The following is a 14,743-nucleotide window of genomic DNA, read 5'->3' as shown; positions in this document are numbered from 1 at the left end:
TATGGTATGGGAGAATCGAAGGTGTTGTGTTGAGAGAAAGAGGGACGGCAGCAGTTTTTGATGGAGGCTGGAGGAAATTGCACTGAGAAAAACGCGCTAGCCTTGGCGCTAGCACGTGCCCCTCTCTGCCCGCGACAGTCACGAACACGAAGAGTCAACAAGTCATACTCGTGCCAATCTTTGTGCATCTAGATCTTGCATATAATACCCACACGAACACATTCTCGTTTGCGCACTCGGCTTCCACCCGTATCGGTTGTGGATGCTGGAAGCCTGGAGTGTTTACTCATAGACGCGTAGAAATCTATCGAACCACCGCGCATCTTCGCCGAAGCCTGTGCTCCCGCCATCCATCACGAATATAATGATACCATCTCCATATTCTCCGAATTGACTGTTGCTTGCTTTTTGACTCCGACATCGTCATGCTGACCAGTAGAGCACGCATAGCCGCGAGGCGCATCGCCTCCCCCTCCAACTCACGATCACTTCCTACCCGTACCTCGCCGTCATTCCTCAACGCTTCCGCCATACGATTGCCTCAACAACAGAAGCTCCTTAGACCGCTCATAACGTCTCGAAGCTATGCCACCAACGGAGGCCGACCACACCCTCCAGGTGGAACCCATCGCATGAACCTGGGTGGCGAGCCGGAAAAGCCTGCGTTGGAACAATATGGTGTGGATCTTACCGAGCGAGCCCGTGATGGCAAGCTGGATCCTGTCATCGGACGAGATGGCGAAATCCAACGTACCATACAGATTCTATCGAGACGAACGAAGAACAACCCAGTCCTGATCGGCTCTGCGGGAACAGGAAAGACTGCCATCCTGGAGGGCCTAGCCCAACGAATCGTCAAAGGCGACGTACCCGAGTCGATTAAAGACAAGCGCGTCATATCTCTTGACCTCGGGTCACTTATCGCCGGCGCAAAGTTCCGCGGAGACTTCGAAGAGCGTCTCAAGAGCGTCTTGAAGGAAGTTGAGGAAGCGAAGAAGGGTGTTATCTTGTTCGTGGACGAGTTACACACGTTGTTAGGTTTGGGCAAGGCAGAAGGCAGCATCGATGCCAGCAACCTGCTGAAGCCCGCTCTTAGCCGCGGAGAGCTACAACTCTGCGGTGCAACGACACTCAACGAATACCGACAAATCGAGAAGGACGCGGCGCTTGCGAGACGATTCCAGCCAATTCTAGTTGGCGAGCCGACGGTACAAGACACCATCTCGATACTGCGCGGTATCAAGGAGCGATACGAGGTCCACCATGGTGTCCGCATTACCGACAACGCCTTAGTCGCCGCCGCTGCGTACAGCAACCGATACATCACCGACCGCTTCCTTCCCGACAAGGCCATCGATTTGGTAGACGAAGCCGCGAGTGCCCTGCGCCTCCAGCAAGAGAGCAAACCCGATGCCATCCAAGAACTAGACCGTCAAATCATGACCATACAAATTGAGCTGGAATCGCTGCGGAAGGAGACAGACATTGCTAGTAAAGAGCGCCGTGAACGCCTCGAAGAATCTCTGAAACAAAAGCAGGAGGAAGTCAAGGGCTTGACCGAGAAATGGGAGAAGGAGCGAGCTGAGCTTGACGAAATCAAGAATGCGCAGGAGAACCTCGAACGGGCGAAGCTTGAGCTTGAGCAAGCTCGCCGAGAGGGTAACTTCGCCAAAGCTGGTGAGCTGCAGTATAGCCGAATCCCTGAGTTGGAGCAAAAGCTTCCCAAAGACGAGGAGGTTACCGCAGGCGCCAACCGACAGGGCTCCTTACTACACGACTCTGTTACTGCCGATGACATCGCATCCGTCGTTTCACGCACGACCGGCATTCCGCTCTCCAAACTCAACTCGGGCGAGAGTGAGAAGCTCATACACATGGAAGATACCCTACGGCAATACGTCAAGGGCCAAGACGAAGCATTGAAGTCCGTTGCAAACGCTATCCGTCTGCAGAGAGCTGGCCTGTCCGGCGAGAACAGGCCCATCGCTTCCTTCATGATGTTGGGACCGACTGGTGTAGGAAAGACCGAAGTCTGCAAGAGGCTAGCGGAGTATCTGTTCAGCACTCCCCAGGCTGTCATTCGATTCGACATGAGCGAGTTCAGTGAGAAGCACACGGTTTCCCGCCTCATTGGTTCACCTGCAGGCTATGTTGGATACGAGGACGCTGGCCAGCTTACCGAAGCTGTCCGACGAAAGCCCTACGCGGTCCTCCTCTTCGATGAATGGGAGAAGGCTCATAAGGATATTTCTACGCTTCTTCTGCAGGTACTTGACGAAGGCTTCCTCACAGACGCCCAAGGACACAAGGTCGACTTTCGTAACACCATCATCGTCATGACATCAAACCTTGGTGCTGATATCATCGTTGGTGACGATGTGTTGGACTCTGCTGGAAAGGAATCTAGTGAAATCTCACCCGCAGTACGCAGCGCTGTGATGGACGTTGTGTCAGCCACATATCCACCGGAGTTCCTCAACCGTCTCGATGAATTCATCATCTTCCGCCGTCTGTCACGCGAAGCACTCAGAGATATCGTGGACATTCGTCTCAAGGAACTGCAGCAGCGACTGGACGACCGCAGGATCGTGCTGCAATGTCCAGACGAAGCCAAGCAATGGCTATGCGACAGGGGATACGACCCGAAGTTCGGTGCTCGACCGCTAAACAGGCTTATTGCACGTGAGATCGGCAATAGCCTTGCGGATAGAATAATTCGTGGAGAGATTCGCAGCGGAGACACGGCCAAGGTCGCCATTAACGCGGAAGGCACCGGTCTCACTGTTGCTGCCGCATGAAGAAGTATGACTAACGACGATATGACTGTATAACAGACTGTAAACTGTACTATTGCATGTACATAATGTAGCATCAACGGCGTTTGTAGGTAGAATATTTCCTCTCTGTAGATTGCACCAATGCACGAGATTCTCTTCTTTGATCCAGTATCCCGCGGCAGGCACGCGTCGCGTAAGCTGCCATGCGCGACTTCCTCTTTCATCTCAACCCACACAACTTATTATTCTCTCACCTCACCGACAGTCAGCCCCATTAAAGTCATCTTTCTCGATCACTGCGATGGCGCGCAACTCTTCATACCGGAATCGGGGTAGTCGCAGCAGTGCTACCTCGCGCGGAAATCGCAGTGGTCAGAACCGCCGCACACCCATCTCCGCTAGCAACTCGCATGCATCGTCCACGCGCTCTGCTTCAAGCGTGCCTGCAGGGCCGAGCAGACCGCGTAGAGACGTTGATCGAGGACCGTTTCCGGATACTTCAGTGGACACACCTTCCGAGAGTCGCAATGCCGAAGAAAACGACGACACATTGATCGAGGTCATCATGGCCGTTGATATGACACCACGTGGTACAGTGGGATGTTGCTATTACGTCGCAAGAGACGAGAAGCTGTACTTCATGGAAGATATACAATGCGGCGACGTTGATGTCATTGACTCCCGTGGGTTCTTGCTATCTTGCTGCCTAGACCTCATGTTAAACAGGGTGCAGTGAGAACATTCATCGAGCCCACAGTGATCCTGGTGTCGACAAAGATTGACGACAAAGTTATCGAAACGTTCGATCCAGAAGCCAGGAGCGACAGTGCAAGCAGCGACAATGACCAATTTCGCCTCCCATTCCTGCTAGAAGTGAGACCACCCAATGAGTTCTCATACGATGCCGCAAAGAACAAGCTTGTCAGCCTTCGCCTGGGCGACGAGATTGATACTCGTGTCAGTTTCAACATCCCAGGAGAGCTTGCATCAATGAACCATCTGGAGGAAGAAGGCACGTTAGGCCAGCAAGGACAACTGCTCCGCCTAGCAGGATGGATTGACCTTGACAGCCGTTCAACGGTATTCTCGCGCTTCCCGTGGAAGATGCGTCGTTAATACTGCACAGGTCGGCTGCGCTGGAGCACTTATATCGTATCTTCAACGCCGACGCGCTGCGGCATACCTGCCTGGCGATCGCTCAGCCTACCTCATGTTCCGTATCACAACACTGGAGATGTTCAGTCTTCGAGAGACGATGTTCATCAACGCGGATACGCTTCACTCGTTACAGATCATGGGTGCCGAATCGCATCCGCACTCGCACAACAAAGGGCCGACCAAAGCCAGCTCTGGCGAGAAGGAAGGACTCTCCGTGTATGGCCTCTTTCACCATCTAGCGCGAACACCACAAGGAAGGTTCCTGCTTCGGCAACAGTTCCTGCGCCCTAGTCTCAACATCGACATCATCAACGAGAGACTGAGCACAATAGGGGTCTTCGTTCGCCCAGATAACGATCCCGCTCTACAGGCTCTTGTACAGAATCTCAAGAACATCAGCAACATGCGTGCTATGATGGTCAACCTGAGAAAGGGTGTGGGCGGCTCAACGAAAGCAGGCGGAGGTTTTTCCAAGAGCATATGGACATCCATCAGAGCGGTACGTTTCGCAAACCCACCATCGTACGTCATCAAGCTGATCGCGATAGTTTGCATTCCATGCCCTCAAGATCAAAGACACATTACAGGATGTTCTCGGCGGTGAGACCTCGGCTATCAGGAACAAGGTACTGCTAACCGCCAGCCTGTCAATCACCGCGAGGCCGCACCATTAGCCTGCTGCGGTTCCTGAAATTGCGACTGACATTTGCAGGTGTTCGAGAAATTTGAAGGCTACCACCTGGCCCAGATCGGAAGGAAGATCAGCGAGACCATTGACTTGGCTAGTTCGGCAGAAGAAGGTCGGACTGTCATCATGCCCGGCGTTGACGACGAGCTGGATCAGATGAAGAGGACTCTGGACAGTCTTGACGACTTTCTCAACCGAGTAGCGCGGAAGTTGTCTGAGAAGATGCCCTCTGACATCCGTACGTTACACTGTCCCTGTCTATCCCAGTTTCTGCTACCTTGGGGTTACGTCGAATCAAAAGCTGACCAGATTAGGCGCCACTCTCAACGTCATCTACTTCCCCCAAATCGGATTTCTCTGCACCACTCCCGTCAATGAATTGAGTGGTGATGCCGTCTATCAAGGCACCTTCGACAGTCCTTGGGAGAGGATGTTCACCACTGAAGAGCAGGTCTACTTCAAGAACAGTGAAACCCGAGAGATGGATGATCACTTTGGTGACGTGTACGGCATCATCTCCGATCGCGAGATTGAGATTAGCCATGAGCTCGCACAGTATCTGTTGCAATATGAAGAGCTGCTGACATCTTGTTCGGACGTATGCGGAGAGCTTGATAGCCTTCTTGCATTAGCACAAGGTGCGAAGATGTACAAGCTGTGTCGCCCCCGGATGACCCATGACAATGTCATACGTATCAAGGGAGGCCGGTGAGTCTACTGATTGTGGAGGCGGCATGCAGCCACTGACTTCCTTCTAGCCATATCCTGCAAGAGCTCACAGTATCATCCTTCGTCGCGAACAATACGACGCTAAGAGGCGGGGAGGGCGATGGAGCTTCTGAGGAAGACGTCGATGATAGCTATGGTACCGGTACCCAACCGATTACGAGCTCTGCAAGTCGCCATACTTATGCGCATAAAGATAACGCAAGCATGCTCGTATTGACCGGGCCCAACTACTCAGGCAAAAGCGTGTACCTGAAGCAGGTCGCGCTCATCGTATACATGGCCCATGTCGGATGTTTCGTCCCAGCAGATAGCGCAAAGATCGGGTTGACGGACAAGATTCTTTCCAGAGTCACGACGCGCGAGACGGTGTCTCGTGTTCAAAGCGCTTTCATGATAGACCTTCAGCAGATCTCACTCGCGCTGAGTTTGGCAACGCGTCGCAGCTTGCTCATCATCGATGAATTCGGCAAGGGGACAGAGTCCAGCGATGGCGCTGGTCTGGCATGCGCAGTCATGGAATATTTGTTGAGTTTGGGCTCGGAGCGACCAAAGGTCATTGGTGCTACGCATTTCCATGGTGTGTGAACTTTGATCATCCTATCGTCAGCTGCTGATACTACCAGAAATCTACGAAATGAACTTGCTTAAGCCGAGGCCCGCTCTTGCGTTCGGCCACATGGAAGTGCGCATCGATGCCGAAGCGTCGGAAGTCAACGAGCAGATAACGTATCTCTACAAGTGAGTTCACTAGGATGCTGAGAGTAGGAACATACTGACAGCGTTCAGCTTTCGCGAAGGTCGAAGTACCTCAAGCTTCGGTACATGGTGAGTTGGTAGTTCTCGCCGTTGCTAGCAACTATTGACACCAAAACAGCTGTGCCGCCATGAACGGTGTACCTCCCGAGATCATCCAGCGCGCAGAGAATCTGATCCTCCTTTCCGTTCGGGGTGAAGACCTGGTAGCTGCATGCTGTCAGATGCCGGAAGATGAAGCTGCAGAACTCGAGGAAGCGGTACGTGTCACTGAGGATTCGAAAACAACGACTAATGCGGACGTAGGAGCAGATCGCGCGAGACTTCCTCGAGGCCAATGTCTACCAAGACCCGAAAACTATCTTGGCGGATATACTGACTGTATCCACGACCACGGATTCGCGCAGTTAGTAGTGGTGGTGCTGATCTGGATGTGGGACATGTGGGGCACGTACAAGACTGTATTGTGGAATGCGTGGAAAACAACAGCTCATGTGAACTCAATGCTTTACTATATCATACAAAATGCATTAAGATAGCCGAATCATGCGCGAATCAATCATTGCATCATGCAGCATACCAAAAGACTACCAAGATCAACGCGCCAAACCTTGCAAATGCCCATTCAAACAAAAAACCCATCGCTCCGTCCAATTAACCATGATACCCCAGGCAATCTCCAGTACGCCAGCGCCATCGCCCAAGCAAACAAGATAAACAATCAACCCTAGACACGACCGACGCCCTCAACCCAGACTAAGAACTCCACCGTCCATTCCCGCGCCATTCCCGGTGCGCCGATTAACATTACCACATCCATTCAGCATCCATCTACCGCCTGACCTCAAAATCCCGAAACGTAACCTTCTGATCCGTAACATCGCTCCCACTATCACACCCATCCCTCGGACTAACACTCGGCGTCGCGTTCCCATCCGTCAGCGCAAAAATGCCCATAACCGTGCCCGTAAAATCTCTCGCACTCAACATCCTCGTATCCACGACATCGACCTGATTCCACCGCCTATCTCTTTCTGGATCCCGGAACTCGAGGGCATACCGCTCTTCTGCGGCTATAATGCGGAGGTCGACGGCCGTGGAAGAACGCGAAACGGGCTCGGGGTAGGAGGCAGTGTATTCGTAGTCTTTGGATGCGTCGACGAAGTGGACGTGGATGAGGCGGGTGGAGAGGCAGACGGAGATGCTGGCGTGGCGGAGGGGGTCTTTGTAGATGGTTAGGCCGCCGATGGCGTTGGAGTGGGTGGCTTCGTTGTCGAGGAGGACGGTGGCGGTTGCGATGGTTGTTATGCTTCGCTGGCGGCGGGCGAGTAGGGCTAGGGGTGCTGATGCGACGGAGAGGCTCGAAGTGGTGGGTGTGAGCGTTATTGAAGAAGCTTTTTTGTAGGGTCGTCGTAGAGGCTTGTGCAGGTACACGTCGTCGATGTGAGGCTTCAGTTGTCGGACTTTCTTGAGCAACTGTGCAGCAGCGAAACCCATCTGCACTGTGCGCGGTGTGCTGAACGACATCTGTGGCTGCTCTATCGTGGGCCATTCATCCTGCGGCCACTCGACTGTTGTGAGAAAGGTTTCGCGACCCATCGGTGCTGACTCCTGGTCTCCTCGTACCCCTAAGACTACAGCCCACCATTCCCCATTCACGTCTTGGAAGATCTCACCGTGGCCAATGTTCTGCACATATTCGTTCGTGCCATCTGCAGTCAGTACAGGGTTGTGCGGACATTGCTCATACGGACCCCATATATCTCTCGAACGTGCCATTGATAGCATATGATGCGCGAACGTTCTGCCCTGTGCTACAAGTAAGTAATACCAGCCATCTTTCTTGTAGATGTGGGGGCCTTCGGCATCGCCATCCGGAAAGGCACCCAGTATTTCTCTGGTTTCAGATAAGTGTTGTCCGGTTTTCACATCGATCTCAAACTGCTTGATCGTACAAGTAGGCTCCCGTATGCGATTCATCATCCATGAGCCTTGAATGTAGGCGCGATTATCGTCATCGAAATAGAGAGAAGGGTAAATGCCGTAGAACTCAAAGGGTATCGCATCGCTCCAAACATCCGACCAAATGTCTCTTGTGTGGATTAGGAAATTGTCTGTCCTCCAGTTGTTGCGTTCGGGATAGCAGTTGGTACAGACGATGTAGAAGACGCCGTCGTGATAACGGATCGTGGGTGCGAATAGACCTCCGGATGCTACCATGACATTGCCGTCATGGAGCGGCATCGCGGCCGTGACAGCATTGCTGAGGTCGAGCTGTGAAGATCTATTGATCGCGTTTCCTAGAACGCTTCAGCCGACGCCCACATCGTTGCGGTATAAGCACACAAACGAACCGATGTGTTTCCAGTCTTGGAGATTTGTTGATGCATATATCGGAATACCAGGAAACAGATGGAAAGAAGAAGTCGCGAGATAGTAGATTCCGTTCAGAAGGACGACAGATGGATCAGGAGCGAAGCCGGGTATGATGGGATTCTGGAACATGGCCTCAAGCTTTCAGTGTGCACAGTGAGACAGCGATCGAGAGGTTTGCAAAGTTCGGAAGATGACGCGACGTGGACTGAGTCGCGTCGAGCGGTTCCGGTCGGAGAGAATTGCCAATTGCGGGCTTGATAGCAAAGTGGATTCGTTGTTCGCTGTCGGGCTGGATTACTACTCCGTCAAGTAGGATTCCCACTCTGTCGTGTTGGTATTACTCCATGGGGAAATCCGGATCCCGTATTTTGCGCCTCTGTTTCACCACGGAGAAATTCCAGGCGCTATACCAAAAGCGCACCGGAGCTGGTCACTCCACTGCCCGTTCAGTCGTAATCCGCAGCCACAATCCCCGGCAGTTGACAAATCGTCGGGTAGCGCATATGCATGATTCGGGGGCTGCCATTTCGCCGTGGAGGAATTTCACGCTGCCTTTATCTCTGGCACGAGCGCAGACGAGTAGATGTTCCCGCGACGAGTAGAAGTATCGCGACTACGACAACGTGTAAATGCATTCCGAGCATAGCATTCAGGCTGCGAACAATTTTTCTTCCCATCCTTCGTGACCGCACTGGTGATGCATACTGCTGGAAGGGTCAACTGAAGGAGACGCCAACGGCAAAGACGCGCCAGTATAGACCGGGGATCACAAACGTTATCTTGAAAGCCCAGCTTCCGCAATCTTGGGCAGCGAGAATACGCCCTGGCTGGTTTTTATTTCTTTCGTTTCCTCTCTGATTCATAATTGACTGGTTTAGAACGTGTATTCGCGCGTTCAGTTTGGTTTCGAGTTTGATTTGGTCGGCAACATCATCCCGATTCCCGCATCATTAGATTGGTTCGACTGAGGCAACAGTTGATGGCGCCATTGAAACAAGCACGCGCAATTAGCAGGTACTCAATACTCGAACGATTGTTGATGTCCTGGTGGCTGCAACCCACGGTGGCTTTATTGCGGATGAGATCGGTCGTCTCAAAGTCGTCCTTTCCGGTCGTTTGCCCCGCGCTGCTGGCATCGTCATTCAAGATACCGTCATCTCATATACGTTGCTTCCATGGGGAACGCTCATCGACACGCTCAAAGACAGTTTGCGACATGAGCTCGCTCCCGTATGTCTCGAAAACATGCCAGGCGATCTGCGGGGTATATGCTTGTCTTTGGTATTCGATTCGATCGCCTTGTTTTATAGGTTGGGCGACATAACTGATTCTGCCGGGATGCCATGGTCGTCGCCAGCCAGTGGTCTCGCATATTCGTCGGCTGTGATACATCGTACATCGAAAGTGACTGGGGATGGCGCATGCCTATCCTTGCGCAGCTACTGACTCCAGTGCTGACAATGGCCTTGGGCACGTTACCCCTCCCCTAGTCTCGTTCATGGCTGATCTCTAGCGGGTAGCACGAGTAAGCCAACACAGCCCTTCAAACGCTCAACGACCCAAGCTAAATAGCCATTTGCGGTAACGGAAGCGGCGATACAGAAGGAGCGCATACTTCCATTCAAGTGTATGTAGTACCCAATTTGCGCATTGCGCTGATGGCACTTCTTGAGCGCATCACCCAACGGTTCAAAAGCCGCGATTATAGTCCAGCTCTTCGGAAACACGAGAGTCAAGTCTTGATAGCACATCCAAGAGGGTGAGGAACAATGACTTTGCACGTTCCTTCAGGGATAAGTTATCAGTCTCTTGGACAATTTTGAGAAGAGTCGCTCCCATGCGTCGTATCATTTGCACCTGCGACGCTGTCAGTGATGCTACTTGGATGAAGATAAAGTGAACCTACGCAGGGCTCCCCATTCACTTGAAGGGACTCAAAGGATGCTTCTGAAAGTATGCGGACCATGTCACTAGCGACATCGATCTTCCTCAACGCAATCCCATATGCCCTCCCGGGAACGCCGAGATGCTCAGCTACTCCGCCATCGTAGAATCTCTGAAGCAGGACTAGCTTCAGACAATAGTAGGTGATGCAAAGATTTACTCTTTGGAAATCGAAAGCTCGTTGAATCCTGGCCATGGTTGCTGGATCAGATGAATTCGTAGTCTCTGGGACCTTGACATCAAATCGGAAGTGATCGATCATGCCAATGAAGTCGAGGTAGTCGGTGATGACTATCGTGTGTTGAGGGCCAACCAGCGCAGAGCCATCCGTAATGCCTTCGTTCCAAACATCCAAAGTGTCGAACTTGATGATTATGTCGGATGCTTTCGTCCATAGGTCTTGACAAAGATCAAATCCTTGGCTGACCATGCTCTCTATATCGAGAGCGTTTGGGGTGGTCGAGTGGTCTAGCAAAGGCGCATCGGATGAGGGCCGGCGCCAGTAAGATGAGGTGGGCTTAGCTCCTACACAAAGGCGATGTAGCGATATTGGACGACTGTTAAGGATGGATGCGGACCTGTCGGCAGTATGGATCTGCCAGAATATGTTCTTCAACAGATGTTCCTCCACTGGATCAAGATTCTCGAATGAAGATTCTTCGTAGAGCCGCATATCTTGTGTCAGGCGTATAGCTTCCCCTAGTATGTGCCAGGATAATCGCGTTTTGCCAACAGCACGTAACGCGTTGGAATGGTAGTATCTCGTCACCAAAGCAGTATAGTCGGGCTGTTCAATGTCTTCGAGATGTATGCCAAGTCAGCCGAAGTATTCGTTCAGAGTGTTAGGAAAGTATCACAAACCGTAATCTTGATGTAACTTCAGCATTTCGCGTGAGGCCGTAAGGAATTGACCTCCTATCTCTTCTCGCATTGGGAAGACAGACGCAGGTAGCATGAGAGCTGTGACCGCACAAATCGCTGTCAAGAGTGTGCGGTTACGTAATGGCGCCATATCTCCAGAATCGTGATCTGGTGGCTGGGATGCTGATGAGGGACTGAGAACGCCGTGGGCACCATCACCTTCCAGCAGGGGTATCATGGCGCGAATCGACGGTTCGTGAACAGTGGGCACTAAAGGAAAGATAAAATGCATGTACAAGGTGACTAACTGATCCGCAATGATGTGGGGTGCGAGCTCCGGCTGTAGTCGCAAGTGAGGTGAGGACTGTGAGTGTCGCGCCGCAGTCGAAGAAGCGCCTGTTGACGTGGTTGTTGGAATCCGCGCCTGGACTATGGTATTACCGGAGCGGGAATGACCTTGGTGCGCCTGGCCATTTGTAGCTAACATCGATCCATTCTCAGAAATTCTGAAGGTCGGTTGCGTCGTCGCATCTCGTTTGCGTTTGGGCCCTCTCTTCTGAGGTGCTATTGTGTAAACACACTCCAATCGAGAGATGTGGCAATTTGAACATGGTGTAGATATTGCATCGCACTGATGTTGTTAGCAAAACCGTTGAATGTATATTCTCTTCGTCGCGTGCGCGCTCTATGTCTTACCCTGACTTTGCGACGCTTACAGGCATCGCAGGCTCTTTTCGTGACAGGGGCGTTTGGCCTGGTGGTGTCATCAGGCACGTTGATATCTCCGTATGGAGCGTCAGGAAGTTCCTCGAGAGATGTCATCGGATATTTTGCCGCACCTGAAGAATATGAGGTGCGGGCGGAATGGTCGCAGGGGTAAATCTCCGTGGAGAAATGAGGATGGGGAAATTCCAGGCCTTCCGGGTCGGCAAAACTCAGACGTTAGGCCACATTGAGCGATAGTGTGCAGCTACCTCAAATTGCCCCATGCACATGACGTCGCGACGCTTTTCGTGCATCGCGACTTGCTACGGTTATCTGCCGTCACGAACCTCGTGACGGCATGACTTGACGATAAAAACAACATGCGTAGGATAAGGTTTTGAGACCGAGTGAAGTGCAAGCAGATTGCAGAAGAGCTCACACGGGCAGTCCCACATTGCTCATGTCTTTGCATGCAAAGTCCCGAGCAGCGCAGCATGCGATTTGTGTGAACGACTATTTGTTTGCATTGCTGATGAATACGATCTCAAAGAATACAAATTAAACCTTCTTCCAAGCCCACCTCTTACCCATCCACTTCACCAGATACACCAGCCCGATCAACACAGGGACTTCGATGAGAGGTCCTACTGTAGCCGCGAGTGCTTGATCGCTATTGGGCCCATACGTAGCCACAGCCACAGCTATGGCAAGCTCGAAGTTATTGCTCGCAGCCGTGAAGCTCTGGGTCGCCCCCAACTTGTATCCATACCCAAGCTTGTTGCACACGAAGAGTGTAAAGAAGAAAATTACGACGAAGTAGACGATCAGTGGTGCGGCGGTTCGAACAACGGAGACGATCTGATGAACGACCTGTCGACCCTGAGAGGCGAATAGAACGAGGATGGTGTACAGAAGACCAATAAGTGACCATGGCGCAAGCCACTTGAGGAAGACTTTCTCGTACCACTCGGCGCCTACCAGCTTGCGAAGCAGAAGACGTGTCAAGATGGCAGCACCGAGGGGTATACCGAGGAATACTGCGACGCTCGTGGCAACTGTTTCGTATGAGACGGCGACGGTGCCGGTTTCGCGACTGATGACCTTGATGAAGAGGATGGCGAGGGGAGCGTAAAGTATCATCTGGAGGATGGAGTTGACTGCTACTAAGATTGCGCAGTATTCGTCATCGCCGCCAGCAAGCCCGTTCCAGATGAGGACCTAGAAGCGGGTGTAAGTAAGCGAATGAGAATCGAAGACCGGGTAACGTACCATGGCAATGCACCGGGCCAACCCGACTAACACCAGCCCTGTCCGTAAGTCGCTCTGGTCGGGTAGGAAGGCCCACGCAAGACCGAGCTGGAAGGTGTCAGCCGATTGTATACAACGCCAGTTTGAGATACTACATACCATGAGCAGCGGAGCGACGATCCAGTTCATGACAATGCTAAAAGCAATCTGTATCCAGAGGGCGCGGGTGCGGAATAGACGATGTAGAGTTTCGTAACGCACTTTGCAAAGGATAGGGTACATCATGACGAGCAAGCCTAAAGCGATAGGAATGGACACCCCTACGAACTTGCCCTTCTGAAGCGCTGGTCCAGCTTTCTCGACGAAGTTTCCGAGAAGAATACCGATTGCCATAGCGAAAAGGATCCAGAGAGCTAGGAAGCGGTCGAGCCATCCCAGTCCCTTTATGACAGAGATGTTGCTCGGTACTGCTTGCTCCTGAAGCTGTAGACTTTCTGGGTCTGAGTCTTTGTCGGATGTAGACGGCTTGGTAGAATCAGGCCGTAGCCCTTGAGTCGGCGACGAGGTCATGGTGCTTGTGCTTGTGCTGGCGCGATGCGGTTCTTGCATCGATTTCTTGAGTGCAAAGTAGCGCTGATGAAATGACACCACAAAATGTATGTGGAATGGACTGGACTGGTCTGTCGGTATCGAGGGCTGTGTAAAGGTCAAAGCAGGAGTTGCCAAAAGAAGATCGTGTTGATGCTGCTGAAAACCTAGCTTTCTCTCCTTTTACATTGATTATCGCGGATTAAGACAGTGAACAGATGACAACGAGTCCAATCAGGGTTCAGCAATGACATCCGGAGGAAGACGTACGTAGAATAAAGCTCAAGGTAATCCAGCTGTCGTTGAGCCAATCATCGTTGACCAGTGACTTACCAAAGATTTCGACGCTAACATATGGAAGCCCCTCTAGGTCCGCAATTGCCTCCAAATCCTATGGATAGTTGCAGTTTTGCGAATGCTTACGAAAATTGCATATTGGCCACCTGGTGGATGAATGACACCATCTTACCGTAGCACGCTGACTATACAGTGCCAAGCACGCCCGCCTCCATACGCCGAGACGACGTTCAGGACACGACGAAGCAAAGCGAAGAATCTTCCAGCAGAATTTGTGTCCTTGCTGACTTGCGTCGCAAGAGCTGTGAGGTGACTTCTCGCCTTTTCCAAATCTCTCATCCGTGGAGCGGACCTTTCGGGTCAGAGCCGCATGGTGTGCGGCGCTATCAACGGTTTTGCACCGAGTCTATGCTCCACGACACCTACACTATATCCCTTGTTCAAGGAGGGAAGTCGACGCAGATGGATTCGGTCTTGCTGGAGAACCAGACCTTGTGTTCGGTAGCCGTTAGGCTTCAAGCAATACTAACGCATGCCAAATCCTACTTCCTCGAAGGGATGTGGTACGCGTACCCGTGCCGCACGTTGATGTGCCGAACGCATAGCCAACCAGTAGGTC

General features: G+C 52.2%; 5 protein-coding genes across 5 annotated transcripts; 2 read left to right on the top strand and 3 right to left on the bottom strand.

The window, feature by feature from the left end:
• Positions 1-425: 425 nt before the first annotated feature.
• Positions 426-2,798, top strand: HSP78 (chaperone ATPase hsp78; the record flags this gene model as incomplete). Its single annotated transcript, XM_051474199.1, has 1 exon — positions 426-2,798. One exon carries the CDS (start codon positions 426-428, stop codon positions 2,796-2,798), a length of 2,373 nt encoding a protein of 790 aa, XP_051321986.1.
• A 280-nt stretch (positions 2,799-3,078) lies between these two features.
• J4E85_009981 (uncharacterized protein) lies at positions 3,079-6,516 on the top strand (the record flags this gene model as incomplete). Its single annotated transcript, XM_051474198.1, has 10 exons — positions 3,079-3,460; positions 3,511-3,857; positions 3,904-4,434; positions 4,484-4,561; positions 4,648-4,861; positions 4,938-5,331; positions 5,382-5,929; positions 5,976-6,090; positions 6,227-6,365; positions 6,412-6,516. 10 exons carry the CDS (start codon positions 3,079-3,081, stop codon positions 6,514-6,516), a joined length of 2,853 nt encoding a protein of 950 aa, XP_051321985.1.
• A 420-nt stretch (positions 6,517-6,936) lies between these two features.
• Positions 6,937-8,349, bottom strand: J4E85_009980 (uncharacterized protein; the record flags this gene model as incomplete). The annotated part of the gene is made up of 1 exon (XM_051474197.1): positions 6,937-8,349. One exon carries the CDS (start codon positions 8,347-8,349, stop codon positions 6,937-6,939), a length of 1,413 nt encoding a protein of 470 aa, XP_051321984.1.
• A 1,821-nt stretch (positions 8,350-10,170) lies between these two features.
• On the bottom strand, positions 10,171-11,098 carry J4E85_009979 (uncharacterized protein; the record flags this gene model as incomplete). Its single annotated transcript, XM_051474196.1, has 2 exons — positions 10,171-10,338; positions 10,388-11,098. 2 exons carry the CDS (start codon positions 11,096-11,098, stop codon positions 10,171-10,173), a joined length of 879 nt encoding a protein of 292 aa, XP_051321983.1.
• A 1,451-nt stretch (positions 11,099-12,549) lies between these two features.
• On the bottom strand, positions 12,550-13,809 carry J4E85_009978 (uncharacterized protein; the record flags this gene model as incomplete). The annotated part of the gene is made up of 3 exons (XM_051474195.1): positions 12,550-13,209; positions 13,261-13,347; positions 13,399-13,809. The coding sequence occupies 3 exons, from the start codon at positions 13,807-13,809 to the stop codon at positions 12,550-12,552; spliced, it is 1,158 nt and encodes a 385-aa protein (XP_051321982.1).
• Positions 13,810-14,743: the final 934 nt, after the last annotated feature.

The sequence above is a fragment of the Alternaria conjuncta genome (genome assembly GCF_024043145.1).
Source record: "Alternaria conjuncta strain BMP 0040 chromosome Unknown scaffold_20, whole genome shotgun sequence".
NCBI classification, from domain to species: Eukaryota; Fungi; Ascomycota; class Dothideomycetes; order Pleosporales; family Pleosporaceae; genus Alternaria; species Alternaria conjuncta.
The sequence above is the reverse complement of the archived record's forward strand: the minus strand, read 5'-3'. Positions and strand labels throughout refer to the sequence as shown.